General features: G+C 71.1%; 1 protein-coding gene across 4 annotated transcripts; it reads right to left on the bottom strand.

The window, feature by feature from the left end:
• Positions 1-7: 7 nt before the first annotated feature.
• Positions 8-12,812, bottom strand: LLGL1 (LLGL scribble cell polarity complex component 1). Of its 4 annotated transcripts, none has more exons than XM_075165454.1 (23): positions 12,612-12,812; positions 9,665-9,762; positions 7,394-7,475; positions 7,185-7,315; positions 6,617-6,775; positions 6,377-6,539; positions 6,152-6,287; positions 6,007-6,061; positions 5,695-5,852; positions 5,391-5,608; positions 5,206-5,273; positions 4,732-4,885; positions 4,219-4,323; positions 3,730-4,022; positions 3,503-3,656; positions 3,270-3,423; positions 2,891-3,174; positions 2,336-2,600; positions 2,110-2,224; positions 1,909-2,003; positions 1,673-1,796; positions 1,486-1,565; positions 8-1,243 (listed from the first exon to the last, which is right to left on the bottom strand). In XM_075165454.1, exons 1-22 carry the CDS (start codon positions 12,690-12,692, stop codon positions 1,487-1,489), a joined length of 3,171 nt encoding a protein of 1,056 aa, XP_075021555.1. In that variant the 5' UTR covers positions 12,693-12,812; the 3' UTR covers positions 8-1,243; position 1,486. The 4 variants fall into 4 exon arrangements, with proteins under 4 accessions (XP_075021555.1, XP_075021556.1, XP_075021557.1 ...); XM_075165455.1 differs by having other exon boundaries at positions 8-1,214; XM_075165456.1 differs by having other exon boundaries at positions 7,200-7,315.
• Positions 12,813-13,810: the final 998 nt, after the last annotated feature.

Raw genomic sequence — 13,810 nt, 5'->3', positions numbered from 1 at the left:
CAGGCAGTTGATATTAAATGCTTTATTTTCAATATTAAAAACCAGTATTTTTAATAACTAAACAATGCTAAATTCATCTTAACAAAAAAAAAAAAAAAAGATGAGGTGGGGGGGTTTCTACCAGGGACGCTACAGCCCCGGCCCCGGCAGGCAGCGGCGCAGCCCAGGGCAGTGCTGCCTCGCCCGGCCCCCCCCAGCCACACACGTACCGCAAGAGAGCCCAGGGGGGACGGGGAGGGGACCGAAACAGCCCCGGATCCCCAAAAGGAGAGGGGCAGGTACCAGGCTGAGCCCCGGAGCCATGTAGGGACGGCCACCGGGGGACGGAGCCAGTGTCCCCGCAGCCCCCTGCGAGGACGAGGCCGGGCTGGGGAGCCCAGGGGGGATTTGGCACAGTGAGACCCCCCGCGGTGGGGCAGGAGGGGGCTGGGGCAGCCCCAGGCTCTGTCTGAGACCCCCCCCCCCAGCACCAGCACAGACCAGGGCCAGGAGCGGTGTGTCCGTCCCCCCGCCCTCCACGATCCCACCCCAAACCCACCCGTGGCAGGAATTAGTGTCAGAAAGGAGCAGCAGGCACGGAGCCCAACCTGGAGAATAGCCCTTGGAGAAGCCACTAAGAGAAAAAGGCCACCTGTGACCCCCCCCCGTGCTCCCTCCCCGGGCTGCTCAAGCCCTCCAGTGCCCACCTGGGAGCCAGGGGGTCCACACTGGGCTCCCCCGGGAAGGGGACAGTCCCCTGTGCGCCAGCCGGAGCCTCCCGGCAGGCCAGGGACAGGGCTGTAAACTGCAGGGAGCCGGGCATGTAAACACAGACCAGGGTACAGGGGGGCTGTGCCCGGGGGCTCCCGGCCCCCCACCTCCCCGAGGGACCAAAACTGGGGGACAAGGGGGGGTCCACGAGCCCCAGCCCTCCCCACAGAGCTGGGGAAGCAGCAGCATCCCCCGGGAAGGGGGCTCTGGAGCAGGGAACAGTGACACTCGACCGTGTATAAAAAAGAAAATTATCTTCCCCGGGAAGAGTTTTTGTGCACCGCGGCCCCCGGCTCGGGGCTGGCGGGGGGGGCCGGGGCCGGCGGCCGGGCAGGGAGGTGTGGGGGGAGCGTGCCGGAGCCGGGGCACGCCGGCGCGGATGTTAGAGAAGAGGCGAGTCTACGTTACGCAGGGAGGGGGCGCGGGGGGGTCCAGTCGAGTCGCGCGTCCCGGGAATCCGAGCACTGAGATGGGCCAGGGAGGTCGGCGATGCCTGCGGGTGACGCAGCCCCTGAGAAGGGGACCTGGGGGGGGCCCAGGACACGCTGCCTCCCTGCTCCCCCCTCCTCTACAAGCCCCATCCTCCCTCCCCGTGATGGATGGGGATGCCGGGGCGCTGCATTGGGGTCCCAGCTCCGAACCCCGTGGCACCCCAGGGTTTGCAGCCGGAGCTGCGTCCCCACCGCAGCCCACCCCCCCCATGCCCACCCTGGGGACCACCGGCCCCTCACACACCTCACTTGATGAGGATCCCCGTGGGCCGGGCCTCGTCCTCGCTGGCGTTCCTCAGGTTCCTCTCGGCTTCCTCCGAGGACCTGGGGCAGAGCGGGGTGAGAGGCAGCCGGGGGCACCGCCGCGGCCCCTCGGTGCTGGCGGCAGTGGCCATGGGTGCTGGTTACACCATTTCCCGGCCCCAACTCACGCCAGGAAATCCTTCACTTCCTCCACAGTGATGTCCCCGGTGGTGTCCAGCGGGTTCTCCATGCTGCTGTTGGGGGAGTCGATGGGACCAGGCGAGAAGGCGGCCGGGTGCTCCTCGGGGGACCCTGGGGAGCCACGGGGACGGGAGGGCTGGGGGGCAGCCACGGCGCAGGGCCGGCCCCGGAGCAGGGCCCACGGGGACGCGGTGCGCATGGCGGGGACAGGGTGATCACTCACGGTCACTGTTGGTGGGGGAGCGTCGGCCCTCGGGGCTGTGCGGGACGTGGGTGCCATTCGCCTGCGGCAGCTTCGGCGTCGCCGTCGAGCTGTTGCTGGAAGGAAACGTGGGGAGAAGTTACTGCGGGAGCCGGTGCCACGGAGCGGGTGCACGGGGGTGCTGCTGGAGCAAAGCCCCCACGTCCCCGGGGCGCGTCCCACCTGAGGCAGGAGGTGTCCTGGAGCCGGGCGACCTCCAGCCGGCACAGCGGCTCCGTCACATTCCTGGCGCTCAGCGAGAAGCGCTCGAACTCGGACGGCGAAATTAGGTAGAAACCTGGAATGGGGGGACAACAAAAAGCCTTAGGGACCCCCCACGGAGCTGCAGGCAGAGGCGACGTCCCATCTACAAGGGACATCACCCCCAGTCCAGGTCTGGTGCCCTCACCCTGGCCGTGCTTGGTGAAGACGCAGGAGGCGATGCCGCTGATGTCCTCCTTGCGGATGCAGCCGTAGTGGACCTGGGGCCGCAGGCCGGGCACGGTGAAGATGTGGATGTCGCCCAGGTTGGTGAGACAGGCCAGGCAGTTCTCCAGCCGCTCCTCGGAGCCAACGCTGGCCAGGCTCACCAGGGCCACCTTCCGCACCCGGCAGCCCTCGTGCGCCGTCAGCTTGAACTTGGTCTTGGCGCTCACTTTGGGCAGCGTGAAGACCTGGGGGAGCGAGAGGAGCCAGGTGCCGCAGGGGAACAGGGATCTGCGGGGTTTTGGGGGGCACCCGAGCAGCCTCCCACCGTGGGATCCAAGGGCAAAGGGCAGCATGTTCCCCTCGGAGCCACCACCCCGGGGACAGGCGCAGGAGTGCCCCAGGACCTGGCTGGTCACCTCCAGCCCCATCCCTGCGCCCGGGGTGATGGGGACACCCAAGAGAGGACATGGGACATGTTGGGGGTGGCGGGTCCCTCCCCTGCCACAGGGGCACACCAAGCCCCTGCCACGCTCACCTTGAACTGCTCCTCGGAGGAGATGAGCATGGAGTGGCTGCCCTGCATGTCGGGGGCCTTGGCCAGGTCCCGTGAGACCTCGTAGGGCTCGGGCAAGGGGTTTCCCCGCCCGTCCAGCACCGCGATGGCCACCACCGGCGCCCGGTGCATCAGCTGGATCTCCTTCCCCAGCACCGCCTCCACCGCCCGCTCCGAAAACTTCTCCTGCGACGGCACCTCCAGAGCGTAGGCGAACACCGAGCCAGAGTTGGTCCCTGCCCACATCGTGGGGCCGTGGTGGGCAGCTGTGGGGACAGGAGCAGCATCAGAGCACCCGTCCCCATGGCGCAGCACCGGCCAGACCCAGCTCGGGGGCTTTTCCTGGCAAGGGGGGTCTCACCGTCTCGGAGGAAGGTGTCGGCGAAGTAGAGGCACCGCACCACCCCCGAGAGCGAGTCGTCAGCCGAGCGAGGCTCGATCCGCCGCTGCACGGGCGTCATCTCCACCTCGGGAGGTCCCGCCTGCTCGGCCAGCTGCGCGTTGGCCTCCTGCACCTGGGGAGGGGGACACGGGGGTCAGCCCCTGCCCGGCGGGGATGAAGAGCAGCCATGGCGGCCCCCGCTCCCTGCCCACCTTGCTGGAGGGGCTGCTGGCGTTGAGCCTCTTCTTGCCGGACACCCGGCTCTTGCGGATGCGACGGAAGGACTGCCGCAGGGACTTCTTGAGGGACTTCACGCGGGACAGGGGCCCCTCCATGGCCAGCGAGTCGTTGGGGTGCAGCGTACACCTGCGGGCACCGACGTCGCTCAGCACCTGGACCCCCGCCATGTCGCTCCCTAGCACCGAGATCCCCCCCATACCTGGCCAGTACGGGGTTGCGCCGGTAATAGTCAAAGAGTCCGAAGCCGTGGCTGGTGCCGAAGGCCACGAGGTTCCACTCGGAGTGGAGGGTGACGGCGGTGACGGCGGCGGGGGGCACGCACTGCACCAGCACGCTGGGCTGGAAGCCGGGGGCGAAGGGCAGGGGCCCATTCCTGGGGGCCAGCCGGTCGTGGCCCTTCCAGGTGAAGCCCTCGCGGTCCTGCAGCAGGTCCACCGTGGCCACGCTGACCGCGTGCTCCGACTTCTCGTCGCTCAGCTCCATCACCAGCACCTGCAGGGGACAAGCATGGATGGACCCCCCAGAAAAGCCACCCTGCTGCAAGCCGGGGGCTAAACCCTGCGGGTAGGAGCCCTTCACGGACGGGCACGGGGGTCCGCAGGGTCTGAAGGCCCCCTGTGCCATGTCTCCCCCAAGGGGGGAGCCGAGCAGTGCCTGGCAGCCCCCGCTCTGCCCCCCGCCGCCCTACCTGCCCCGCCGTGCCGGCCACCACCATCTTGGCTGTGTACTTGCAGAGAGCGATCTTCTGCACGCCCAGGCGCGGGTCGTCGCTGTAGGGATCAAAGCAGCCCACCTGCGGGAGGGGGGGGGGCCGGGCACCCTCACACAGCTGTGGGGCAGCCCCCCGGCATACCCCCACGTCCCCCCACCAGCTGGCGGGTACCGGCTGCGGCGCACGGGCTGCTCCGGGCATCACGCCCAGGAAAGGTCTGTCCCCACGCGTCCCCCGGCTCTCCCCCCGCGCTGGGGCAGACCCACGAGACGGGGCACGCGGAACAAGTGGCCCTTGTGTCCCCACGGGGCGTCACGCAGCAGCTGTGCCCCGAGCCAGGGCACACGTCCCCGGGGCGCAGCCGGGACGGGTCCAGCGGGTGCATCTTCTGTGCCCGCCTCTGGGTTTGGCCCCCCCCCCCCCAGTGCCAGCGGAGGCAGGGGGGTGCTGGGGTCTGCAACAGCGTCCCCCCCGCCCTGGGGACCTCACCTTGCGGAAAGGCGGCCACTCCTCCTCGCCCGCCTGGTTGAGGCTGTCGTTGTGCTCGCAGTCCGTCTGGAAGATGCTGGCGGTGCCCAACTTGTAGAGGGGCTTCAGGGAGACCCCCGAGGCGTCCCAGAACCGCACCGTGCCGTCCTCGTGCCTGGGGCGGGGACGCCCTGTCAGCACGGGGCCCTGGCATCTGCCCGCCTAACAAGAGCCGCCTGTGTGCTGGCAGCCACCGTGCCAGAAGCAGGGGGGGCCAAGGGGGGACAACGCCGTGGGTGACACACTCCTGCCCAGCCATCCGGCTGAACAACAGGGGGGCAGCCCACCCAACAACAGCGGCTGGACCCCCCACCACCACCCCATCCCACTCCCCCACCGCAGGAAGGGGCTGGGGATGCCTGTGCCCCCACCCCACCCTGCCCCGGCACGTTTTGGGTTTCCCAAGCCCCCCCTCCCCGCTGCCAGGCCACTCACCCGGTGAGGAGAAGCCCCCTCTGCGTGGGCTCCTGGGCCAGGTTCTTCCCCCCGTCGATGGGCCAAGCCTGGAGGGATGGAGGAGGGAGCCCACCCGCAGGGAGCGGGAGCAAGCGTCACCCCTCCGCCAGCCCATCCTGGGGGGCTCGAGGACCCTCCCGCTCCCTGCCATCCCCGTCACTCACCGCGGAGGAGAGCCGGGGGCTCTGCTGCTCGCCTGCGCTGATGATCCTCTCCCAGAGCTTGAGGGGCACGTTGGAGACGTGGCAGGAGCAGGTGATGGCGGAGGAGTGGAGCGGCGCCAGGTACGGGGCAGGGATGGTGGGCCAGCCCGGCGTCTGGAGGTCGATGGCCACCAGCTCTTCCTCCACCAGCACCACGAGGGCACGGGGGTTCTCAAAGCCTGGGGAGGGGGGGGACATAGCTGCTGCTAGCAGAGACACCCCCTGCCACCACCTTCCTCCCCGGGGTGGCCCCGGAGGGACGTACCTCCCTCGGCCACCTCGGTGCTCTGCACGGTGAAGAAGTCGATGACGCGGGAGGTGAAGTCGAGTGTGGCCAGGCTCTGGCCCTGCAGCACGCTGACGCAGTGCCGGTCGCCGTAGCTGGCCCGCGGCATTCCCCCGCTGAAGATGATGAAGGGGTTCCTGGGGGGATGAAACAGCCTCCATCAGATCCTGGATCTCGCAGGGCATCTTCCCCGCAGCCCACGGTCTCCTCCGTGCCCATCACCAGCATGGCTGCTGGGCGGGGGGGTGGTGGTGCACGCCGGAGCAGCCCCCCCGTGCTGCAGGGACGTACCCCGACTCGCAGGTCCGCCAGAGGATTTTGCTGATGGCTTTGCAAGGGAACGGACCTGAAACAAAAGCATCAACCCCGTGGTTGCAGCACCGGCACCAGGATGGTGCGATCACCCCCCAAACCCCTGTCCCCCCCCGCCCAGTACCGTAGGGGATGGTGGACATGACGGGCTGCTGGGTCCTCTGGCTGGTGCCGCTCACCGCCCACACCATGTACCCGCCGTCGCTGTGGGAGCTGACGATGCTCTTCCCGCTCTGCTCCCAGGCCAGGCTCTCCAGCTGCTGCAGGGGCACACGGGGGGCTCAACACCCAGGAGGGGGGGGACGCACATGGGGCCACGGCCCCGCCAGCCCCCCGCCAGCCCCGGTACCTGGTTCCCCAGGAAGAGGTGCTGGACGGCGCGGGTGCTCTGCTCCCAGAGGACCACCAGTCCCCGGCTGTACCCGATGAGGAGCCGGCTGCTGTCGCGCGGGTGCTCCTGGATGGACTCCACTGGCCCCAGTGCCTTCCCGCAGCGGTAGTCATCGGGGACGCTGCGTGGGGGGGGACACAGGGGGGTCAAGGGGAGCTGGGGGCGGTGGGGAGGGGGCACGGGGCCGGCAGGGCTCACCTCTGCAGGATCTCGTCTGGGAAGAGGGTTTTGTCCTCCAGTAGCACCAGGGCGGGCAGGGTGAGGAAGTACACCGCGCCGCCCTCGGTGCCCAGGCAGGCCACCGCGCAGGCAGACGTCGGCAGGACCACCGTCACCCGCGTGATGCCGGGGGAGCAGCTGGAGGGGGGAGTGGGGGGCTGCGTCAGCCCCATGCTGGGACTGGGGGAGCGGCGGAAAGACCCCAAACCTCCCCTGCCCCGACACTGCATCCCCATCCCCGTTGGCCCAGGAGGACGGCGACAGGGACAGCCTCACCGCTAACACCAATTAGAGCCATTAATCACCCCCGGGCCCTGCCAGCACCTATAAAAAGCCCAGGGCTGCGTTTTGCCCCCCACCCCCGCAGCATCCCAGTCGGGATCGGAGGAGCATCCCAGCAGGGAAACCACCGCCACCGAGGGGACCTTGGCCACCACCCCGCCCGAGCGGGGACGGCTGCTCCCACACGCCGTTCCCAGCCAGCAGCGGTATCGCTCCCGGCCGCAGCCCCACGAGGGGGTGGCTGGGGACCCCCCCAGGCAAGTACTTAGCGCTGTCGGACCCTGGGCGTCCCGGGAGGCCGAAGCTGCGGGTCTCTTCCAGGTGGGAGCAGCCCTCCTTCTGGCAGACCTCCCAGAGGTGCAGCGTGTTGTCGTCCAGCAGGGAGAGGAGCCAGCCCTGGCGGGGGGGACAGCAGCGGGGTGGGCGGGGGGCCGGGGGAGCTGCCACCAGGCCCCCCCGGGGACACCCACCTACCTGGCCGGGGAGAAAGTGCAGCTGGGTGACGGTGGCCGTCTCCTTGTGCAAGCCCGTCAGCTCCACGCCCGGCGCGCCATATCTGGGGGGGTCGTCAAAGAAGCAACGAGGGTAGAGCCCCCCCCCCACCCCGGCAAACCCCTGAACCCCCCAAATTCTCCCCAGGTCACAGTTCTGCAAGCAGGAGCCAGTTTAGCCCCGTGCCCCCGGGGAGAGCCAGGGCTGAGCATCCCTGGCATCACCCCATGCCGGAGTCGGCCTCGATACCACCGTCCCCGGCACCCGCTGGGATCCACCGAGCACCTCCAACCGGGGTGCCCCGGGTCAGGATGCAGCCGGCACGTGGCCGGGGTGGGTGTGCAAGGGTTGGGCCAGCTCCTGCCCTCTGCCACCCCCTTCTTCCTCAGCTGGAGGGCCATGACCGTGCAGAGGCGCCGGCAGCCCCGGCTAGCCCGGCACACACCGGCAACAGGGTGGGGTTCGGCATGCGCCGGCACGGCCTCACTCACCCGACTGGTCCCGGCTCCTCCGCCGGCGACGCCGCTCGGCAGGAACCAGGGCAGGACCCGTGCAGCAGCTCCAGCATCACACAGTGCACCCCGACCCGACGTCTCCCCGACACCTCCCAGATCCGGCGAGCTGCTTCCCCCAGCCCGGTGTTGCCGGTGCACGGCACAGCTATGGCTCGGCACACTGTGTGCCGGGGGTTTCCACCTGCCCATCCCTCTGGTCCTCGCCCCTGGCCACCCTCCTCGTGCCCGCAGTGTGGGGAACTGGCCCGGTGGCTCAGCCCGGACCGACAGGCAGGAGCTGTCTGGCAGCGCCGGGCACAGCCGAGCCGGCAGAGCCAGGCCAGAGCCGCCGAGGCTTTGGGGAGACCAGACAACGGGGCGTGCAAGCGGGAGCACGCAAGGGGGCTCTGGGCACCGTGGGGATGGGGGACACCACACGTCCTCACTCGTCCCGGGGCCTTTCCCCACCCAAAATGGTGCCGCTGGCCGAAAGACCTTCGGGCAAGCGGCCAGGGAACGCTGGTGGCACTGGCTCACCGCAATGGGGGTCCAAGGCCAGGGACTGCCAGCTGCCCTGGGGGATCCCCTGGGCAGTGACATCCCCTCGATGCCGGGCTGTCTGCAGCCAGATCCACCCAGTCCGGCCGGGGAGCACCCATGGGTGCCCCCACTAACCAGTAGCACCAGTCAGGCCAGCTCCAGCTGCCGCCTCACCCGGCCCCGGCTTCCCCGACACCGTGAACCTCCAGAAGCATCTTCTTGGTGGCAGCGGAGCAGGGCCGGGTGGGCACTGGTTGCAGTGCTGGCACCGGGTGCAGTGCCGTGGGCAGGACCGTGCCGCCCCACTGCCAGCCCCGAGCCGGGTACCACCCCAAAAACATCCCCGCAGAGGATGCGCAGGGCACCGCAGCCCCCCACAACGGCGGCTCCACGGCCCCAGGGGGGTTTAACCCAGGGGTGGCCGGAGCCAGTGCCCTGCGGCGAGGCGGCCGAGCAGAGCAGCCGGCGACGTCGCGGCCGGGCTGGCACCGGGGAGGCCCCGGCAGGAAAAAAAACGCCATCTTTGTGCTCGGGAGGCAGCGAGCCGCTGGCCTGGGGGAGGGGGAGCACAGCGGCCCCCCACAACCCGACCCCGATCCGGGCGCAGCCGCCCCCGCGCCCCCCCCCCCCCCCGCACGCCCACCCCGCATTCCTGCGGCGCGGGGCCCCCCGAGCGCGGGCCGCATCCAGCCCTGGCCGCCCGCCAGCAGCCCTCTGAAGTCTCCCTGCACGCCGCCGGCAACAAAGCCTGACCGGGCCCCACGTCGTCGTGTCCCCCCACCGGCCCCCCACCCGGGACCGGGCTCAGCGCCCACCACAGCCCCCCACCCCGGCGCCGGGCTGGCCAGAGGCCCTGCTATCCCCCCCTCCAAAGGCTGCGTGGACGAGGACAGGACGGACAGGAGCCCCCCGGGATAAGGGGGGTGACACCGGGAAGCACCCCCCGTCTGGGATGCCACCCAGGACGGCCAAGCCCTTTTGCTCGCCGGCGTTTTGGGCAAGGCGGGGGATTCCTCCGGCCACCCCCTCCCCGCCCGGCCCAGCTGCAGCCCAGCTGGACGGAGGGACAGACGGACAGACGCCGGCAGAGCGGGGGACGGCGCTGCCGGATGGGCCAGCCGCAGCACGGCTACATTTCCCGGCATCTCCCGGGATGGGGGCAGCCGGGGGGGGGTGTGGGGGGGTCCTTACCTCCTGCCCTCGGGGGGGAAAAGGATACAGCTTCACGGCTCCCGTCTTGGTGCCGATGGCCATCACGCGCAGGACGGGGTCGTAGGCCAGGGCGCTGGGCTGGCTGGGGAAGCCATGCTCCACCGTCTGCCGCGGGGACAGGCAGGTCAGAGCCGGGACTCCCCACCCCTGACCCTTCCCAAACCCCCCACGGCCCCCTCTCGCCCCCACGGCTCCGATCCCACACCAGCCTGAGCTTCGATGCTATGGAGGACCATGAGGATGCGGCCTCGGCCCCTCACTGCCACTAAGGGGGTCCTGGGGGACGGGGGACATCACTCCTCACCCAATTTCCACCTGACACCCCAAAACAGACCAAACCCAACAGCCGCACCAAGGGCCGGGGTAGGTCTGAGCTTGCACAAGCTGCCCCACCACCCGCCGGCACCTTGCGGATGGGACCCCCCCACCCTAAACCCCCTGCCCGAGGTGCAGATGCCCCAGGAGGGGTGACCGGGGTCCAGCTCAGCCTCACAGGCAGGCGGGACCCCCACCACGATGCTCCCGGGGGTCCGCAGTGCCGGGTGGCAGAACCAGGCGAGCGGGACCCGCCAGCGCCGGGGACGTCCCTGCCGGAGCCGTGTGCCGCCCGCAGGCGCCTTCCCAAGGAAGTCCCGGCCGGCGACGGCGTGCCTGGGCTCGCCGGCTGGGGAGGGGCTGCCCGCCTGGCAGCGGGGGGACGCGGGGGGCACCCGCCGCCCCGGCCCGCGGCGAGGGGACCGCAGGGCTCCCGGGGGAGCCGCCCCGGGGGCAGCTCGGCTGAGCGGCGACGGCGCGATCAGATGATACGGAGGCCGCTGGAGCCAGACTGGCCGGATCCTGACCCGCTCCCTTTGTCTGGGGCGGCCGACAGGCGCACCGGGGCGGCTTTTCACACCCGCCGGCACAGCCACCGTCACCCCGCTGGCTCCCGCTGCCCTCCGAAAGGCCACCTTCAGGAACGTGCCAACGTCCCCAGCCCATTCAGGGGGTCCCAGCCCGGCGGGGGGGCAAGCTAGTGGATGCTTGTGCGTCCCGATCCCTGTGGCAGCCCCACACAGGGTCACCCCGAGTCCCCCCGGGGACGCACGTTGCACCGGAGGACGGCGGCGGGAGCAGCAGCGCGGGGACGCCCTGGTGATGCTTTAGGCCGGGGACCAACACGCTGACAAAGACCCCCCCAGCGCTACCCCAAAAGCGCCGTCTCAGCTCCCCTGCACCCCCAGCCCCGGAGGGGGGAGCCGACTCGCAGCGCCCCGCGCACAGCCCTTCCTCCCGCCCGGCAGCGGGGCCGCATCCGGCAGGCTGCGCCGGCCCGGCCAAGGCACGCTGCTCCCGGCCAAATTACAGCAAATCCCAGGCAGATCTGGAGCTCGGAAGGAAAAACAACCGTTAATGGGAGGCAGGTGGGCAGCCGGCGGCCCCAGCGCCGGGCCGGCCGGAGCGGGGCTGCTCCCCAGCCCCCCCCGGGGCGCCTGCTCGGGCAGGATCGGGCCGTGGGACCATTCTCCCCAAAACCGGGGGGGGACTCCGGCTGGGCTGAGCCTCGCGCCCCGGCCAGACCCTCGCCCGCAGCGGTGAGTCTGGGGGGACAGGGCTGTGCCGGGGCGGTGGGTGCTGGCTCTGACACCCCCCCTGCTCCCCGGCACACCCCAACACCCCCAGCCTGGCCCTGCCGTGGGGGGATCCGGGGGTCCCTCCCGGCGCACGCCACAGTCCCCACTGTGAGTTTGGGCAAGCGCCCGACACCGGTGCCAGGATGCTGCCGAAGGATGGACGGACGGACGGACACGGTCCGGGCTCAGCCAGGGGCCGCTGCCAGTTGTTCTCCTGCCCCCGGGACCAGGGCAGGAGGATGGTCCCAACACCCCGGGGCTCCCAGGATGGGGCGCACCGAGCCCTAGGAGGGCACCCACCGGCACAGCCCGTCCTGCCGATGTGCCGAGGGAAGGGTCCGGCACCCGAGGGCTCGCAGGGTCCCTCCGTGGTTGTTTGAGGAGCGCGGGGGGGGGTCCCCACCCAGCATGAGGGGGCTGAGCAGGAAACACCCCTGGTGCCAGCGGGGGGGGCCAAGCTCTGGGCCTCTGATGCCCCCGGTCCCCCAAAGACACATCTTTGGGGTGCAAGGGGACCCCAAGCCCCAGCCCCATCGCCGCAGCCCTTCCTGCTGACATAGGGGGTCCAGCCCCCCCATATCCCACCCCTGGGGGGGCTGGGGTGAGAGGCTGAGCACCCCCCATGGGGCATGGGGGTAGCAGCTGGGGATGCTCCGGGGCCAGACAGGGTGGGGGGCCACGGGGCACCCCGAAACGCCGTTGCCGGTGAGCGAGGCCTGGGGGAAGGCACGGGGCAGGGGGAGTGCGGGAACCGGGGTGCTCGGGGGAGCCCCCGCCCCGGTGGGGCTGGGGAAGGGGGATGTCGCGCCGGTGGGGGGGGTCGCATCCTGCCCCAGGGTGCCCCTCGGGTGCGGGAGGGGGTGTCCCCTGAGGCGGGGGTGTCCGCTGCACCCCAGGGAGGAGGGCAACCCCCCAGCCTGGCCCCCCGGGGCGCATCCTGCTCCTGGGGGTCCCGGTACCCACCCGCGGGGGGTGCATCCCCCCCCCGGGGTGCCCGCCTTGCCTGCACCCGGGGTCCGCCCGCAGCGGGGGGCCCTGCGCCCCCCGAGGGTGCCCCGTCCCCGGGCCCAGACCGGCTCCCCGGGCAGCCGAGGGTCCCGGTGCGTGGCTTCCCACCGCGGCCGCCCCCCCAGGGGTGCACCCCGGTCCCCGGGGGGGCGGTGCCCCGTGCGCTGCTCCCCTCCCCGGGGGCGGCATCCCGCCCGGGGGGTGCCGGAGCCTGCGCTACCGGGGGGCTGCCCGCACTCCGCTCCCGGGACCCTGCCCGACACCCCCGGTGGTTCCCGGTGGTCGTCCCCCCCTCCCCGGGGTCGGTCGCCGCGCCCCCCGCCCCGGACGCACCTTGCTGAAGGCGAAGAGATCGTGCCGGAGGCGGTCGCGGTGCGGGTCGGCACCCTGCCGCCGGAACCGAAACTTCATCATGGTGGGGCCGGTGGCGGCGCGGTACCGGGCGGGGCGGGCGGGGCCAGCGATCCCGGGGCCGGTACCGGGGCGGGCGGTCCCGGGGCCGCTCCCGGTGAGGGCGGGGCCAGTCCCGGCGGGGGGCGGTGCCGGTGCGGGTCCCGGTCCCGGTCCCGGTCCCGGTGCGGGTCCCGGTGCGCGCGCCGAGCGCCGAGCGCCGCGCGCCGAGCCCGGGCAGGCACCGCCGCGGCGGGGCGGGGCGGAGCCCTGACGGACAGCCCTCGCCGCCAATCACCGCACGATCGCGCGCACCGCGCGGCGCAGCCCCTCCCACCCGCGTTGCGCATGCGCCGCCGCGGGGGACGACGGGACTTGTAGTTCCCAAGCACAGGCGCCCTCTGTGGGCGCTTTATTTATTTATATTATTTTTTACCTCTTTCTTTCGTTTTTTCCATCCGGGGTGATGGTAGTGGCGGGGGTAGGGGGGGTGGGCGGACAGCGAGGGCATCCCCAGGCCGCTTATCCTGGTCACAGGACCCCCACAACCATGGGGTGTCGTGGATTCAGGGCCTCATCCTGGCCCATGGGCCCCACGGCCATGGGGTGCCTCAACGACATGGCGGCACGCCGGCTACTGGGACCTGTGCCGGCAGGGTGCTGAGCACGGCCCCGCTCGGCGCGGCAGCGCCGAGCGGGGCCGTGCTCAGCACCCTGCCGGCTCCCGCCATTAGTATTCGGGCCCCGTCACCAGCTGGCGACCGATTGTTCACACATGGCGCTGGGCACAGCCGTGCCCCGCTCCCCCATGGCATCCTGCACCCGGGTTTGAGGTGAGTCACCCTGGGCAGGGCAGGGCTTCCCCTCCCTGCTGACTAACCCCAGCCCCGGGGAGATGCCACATTGGGGTGACGCAGCCTTTGGGGTGGAAAACACCCTGGGGGGGGTGAGGGGGGGGCCATCGCCCTGATGCCCCAGCGATGGGCTCCCCCATGGAGAGAGGGAAGGGGGCTGACCCCACGGGCACGAGGGTGGGTGATGGAGAGGACGTCGCCAGACCAGGCAGGAGCACATGGAGGAAGAGGAGGAGGAAGAAGGCCACCATGCGAGGCCAACAGAGTCCATCCAGCCATGCCATCCCC

The sequence above is a fragment of the Calonectris borealis genome, chromosome 16 (assembly GCF_964195595.1).
Source record: "Calonectris borealis chromosome 16, bCalBor7.hap1.2, whole genome shotgun sequence".
Classification (NCBI taxonomy): domain Eukaryota; kingdom Metazoa; phylum Chordata; class Aves; order Procellariiformes; family Procellariidae; genus Calonectris; species Calonectris borealis.
This window is presented reverse-complemented; position numbering and strand designations above follow the sequence as displayed.

Bases quoted from the DNA above. Each gene is read 5' to 3' on its own strand.
- LLGL1 (XM_075165454.1), bottom strand. From the start codon at position 12,692: ATGATGAAGTTTCGGTTCCGGCGGCAGGGTGCCGACCCGCACCGCGAC. The intron at 3,175-3,269 runs GTGAGACCCCCC...CTGTCCCCACAG, and splicing joins CGACACCTTCCTCCGAGACG to CTGCCCACCACGGCCCCACG. The intron at 2,004-2,109 runs GTGGGACGCGCC...GTTTCCTTCCAG, and splicing joins CAGGACACCTCCTGCCTCAG to CAACAGCTCGACGGCGACGC.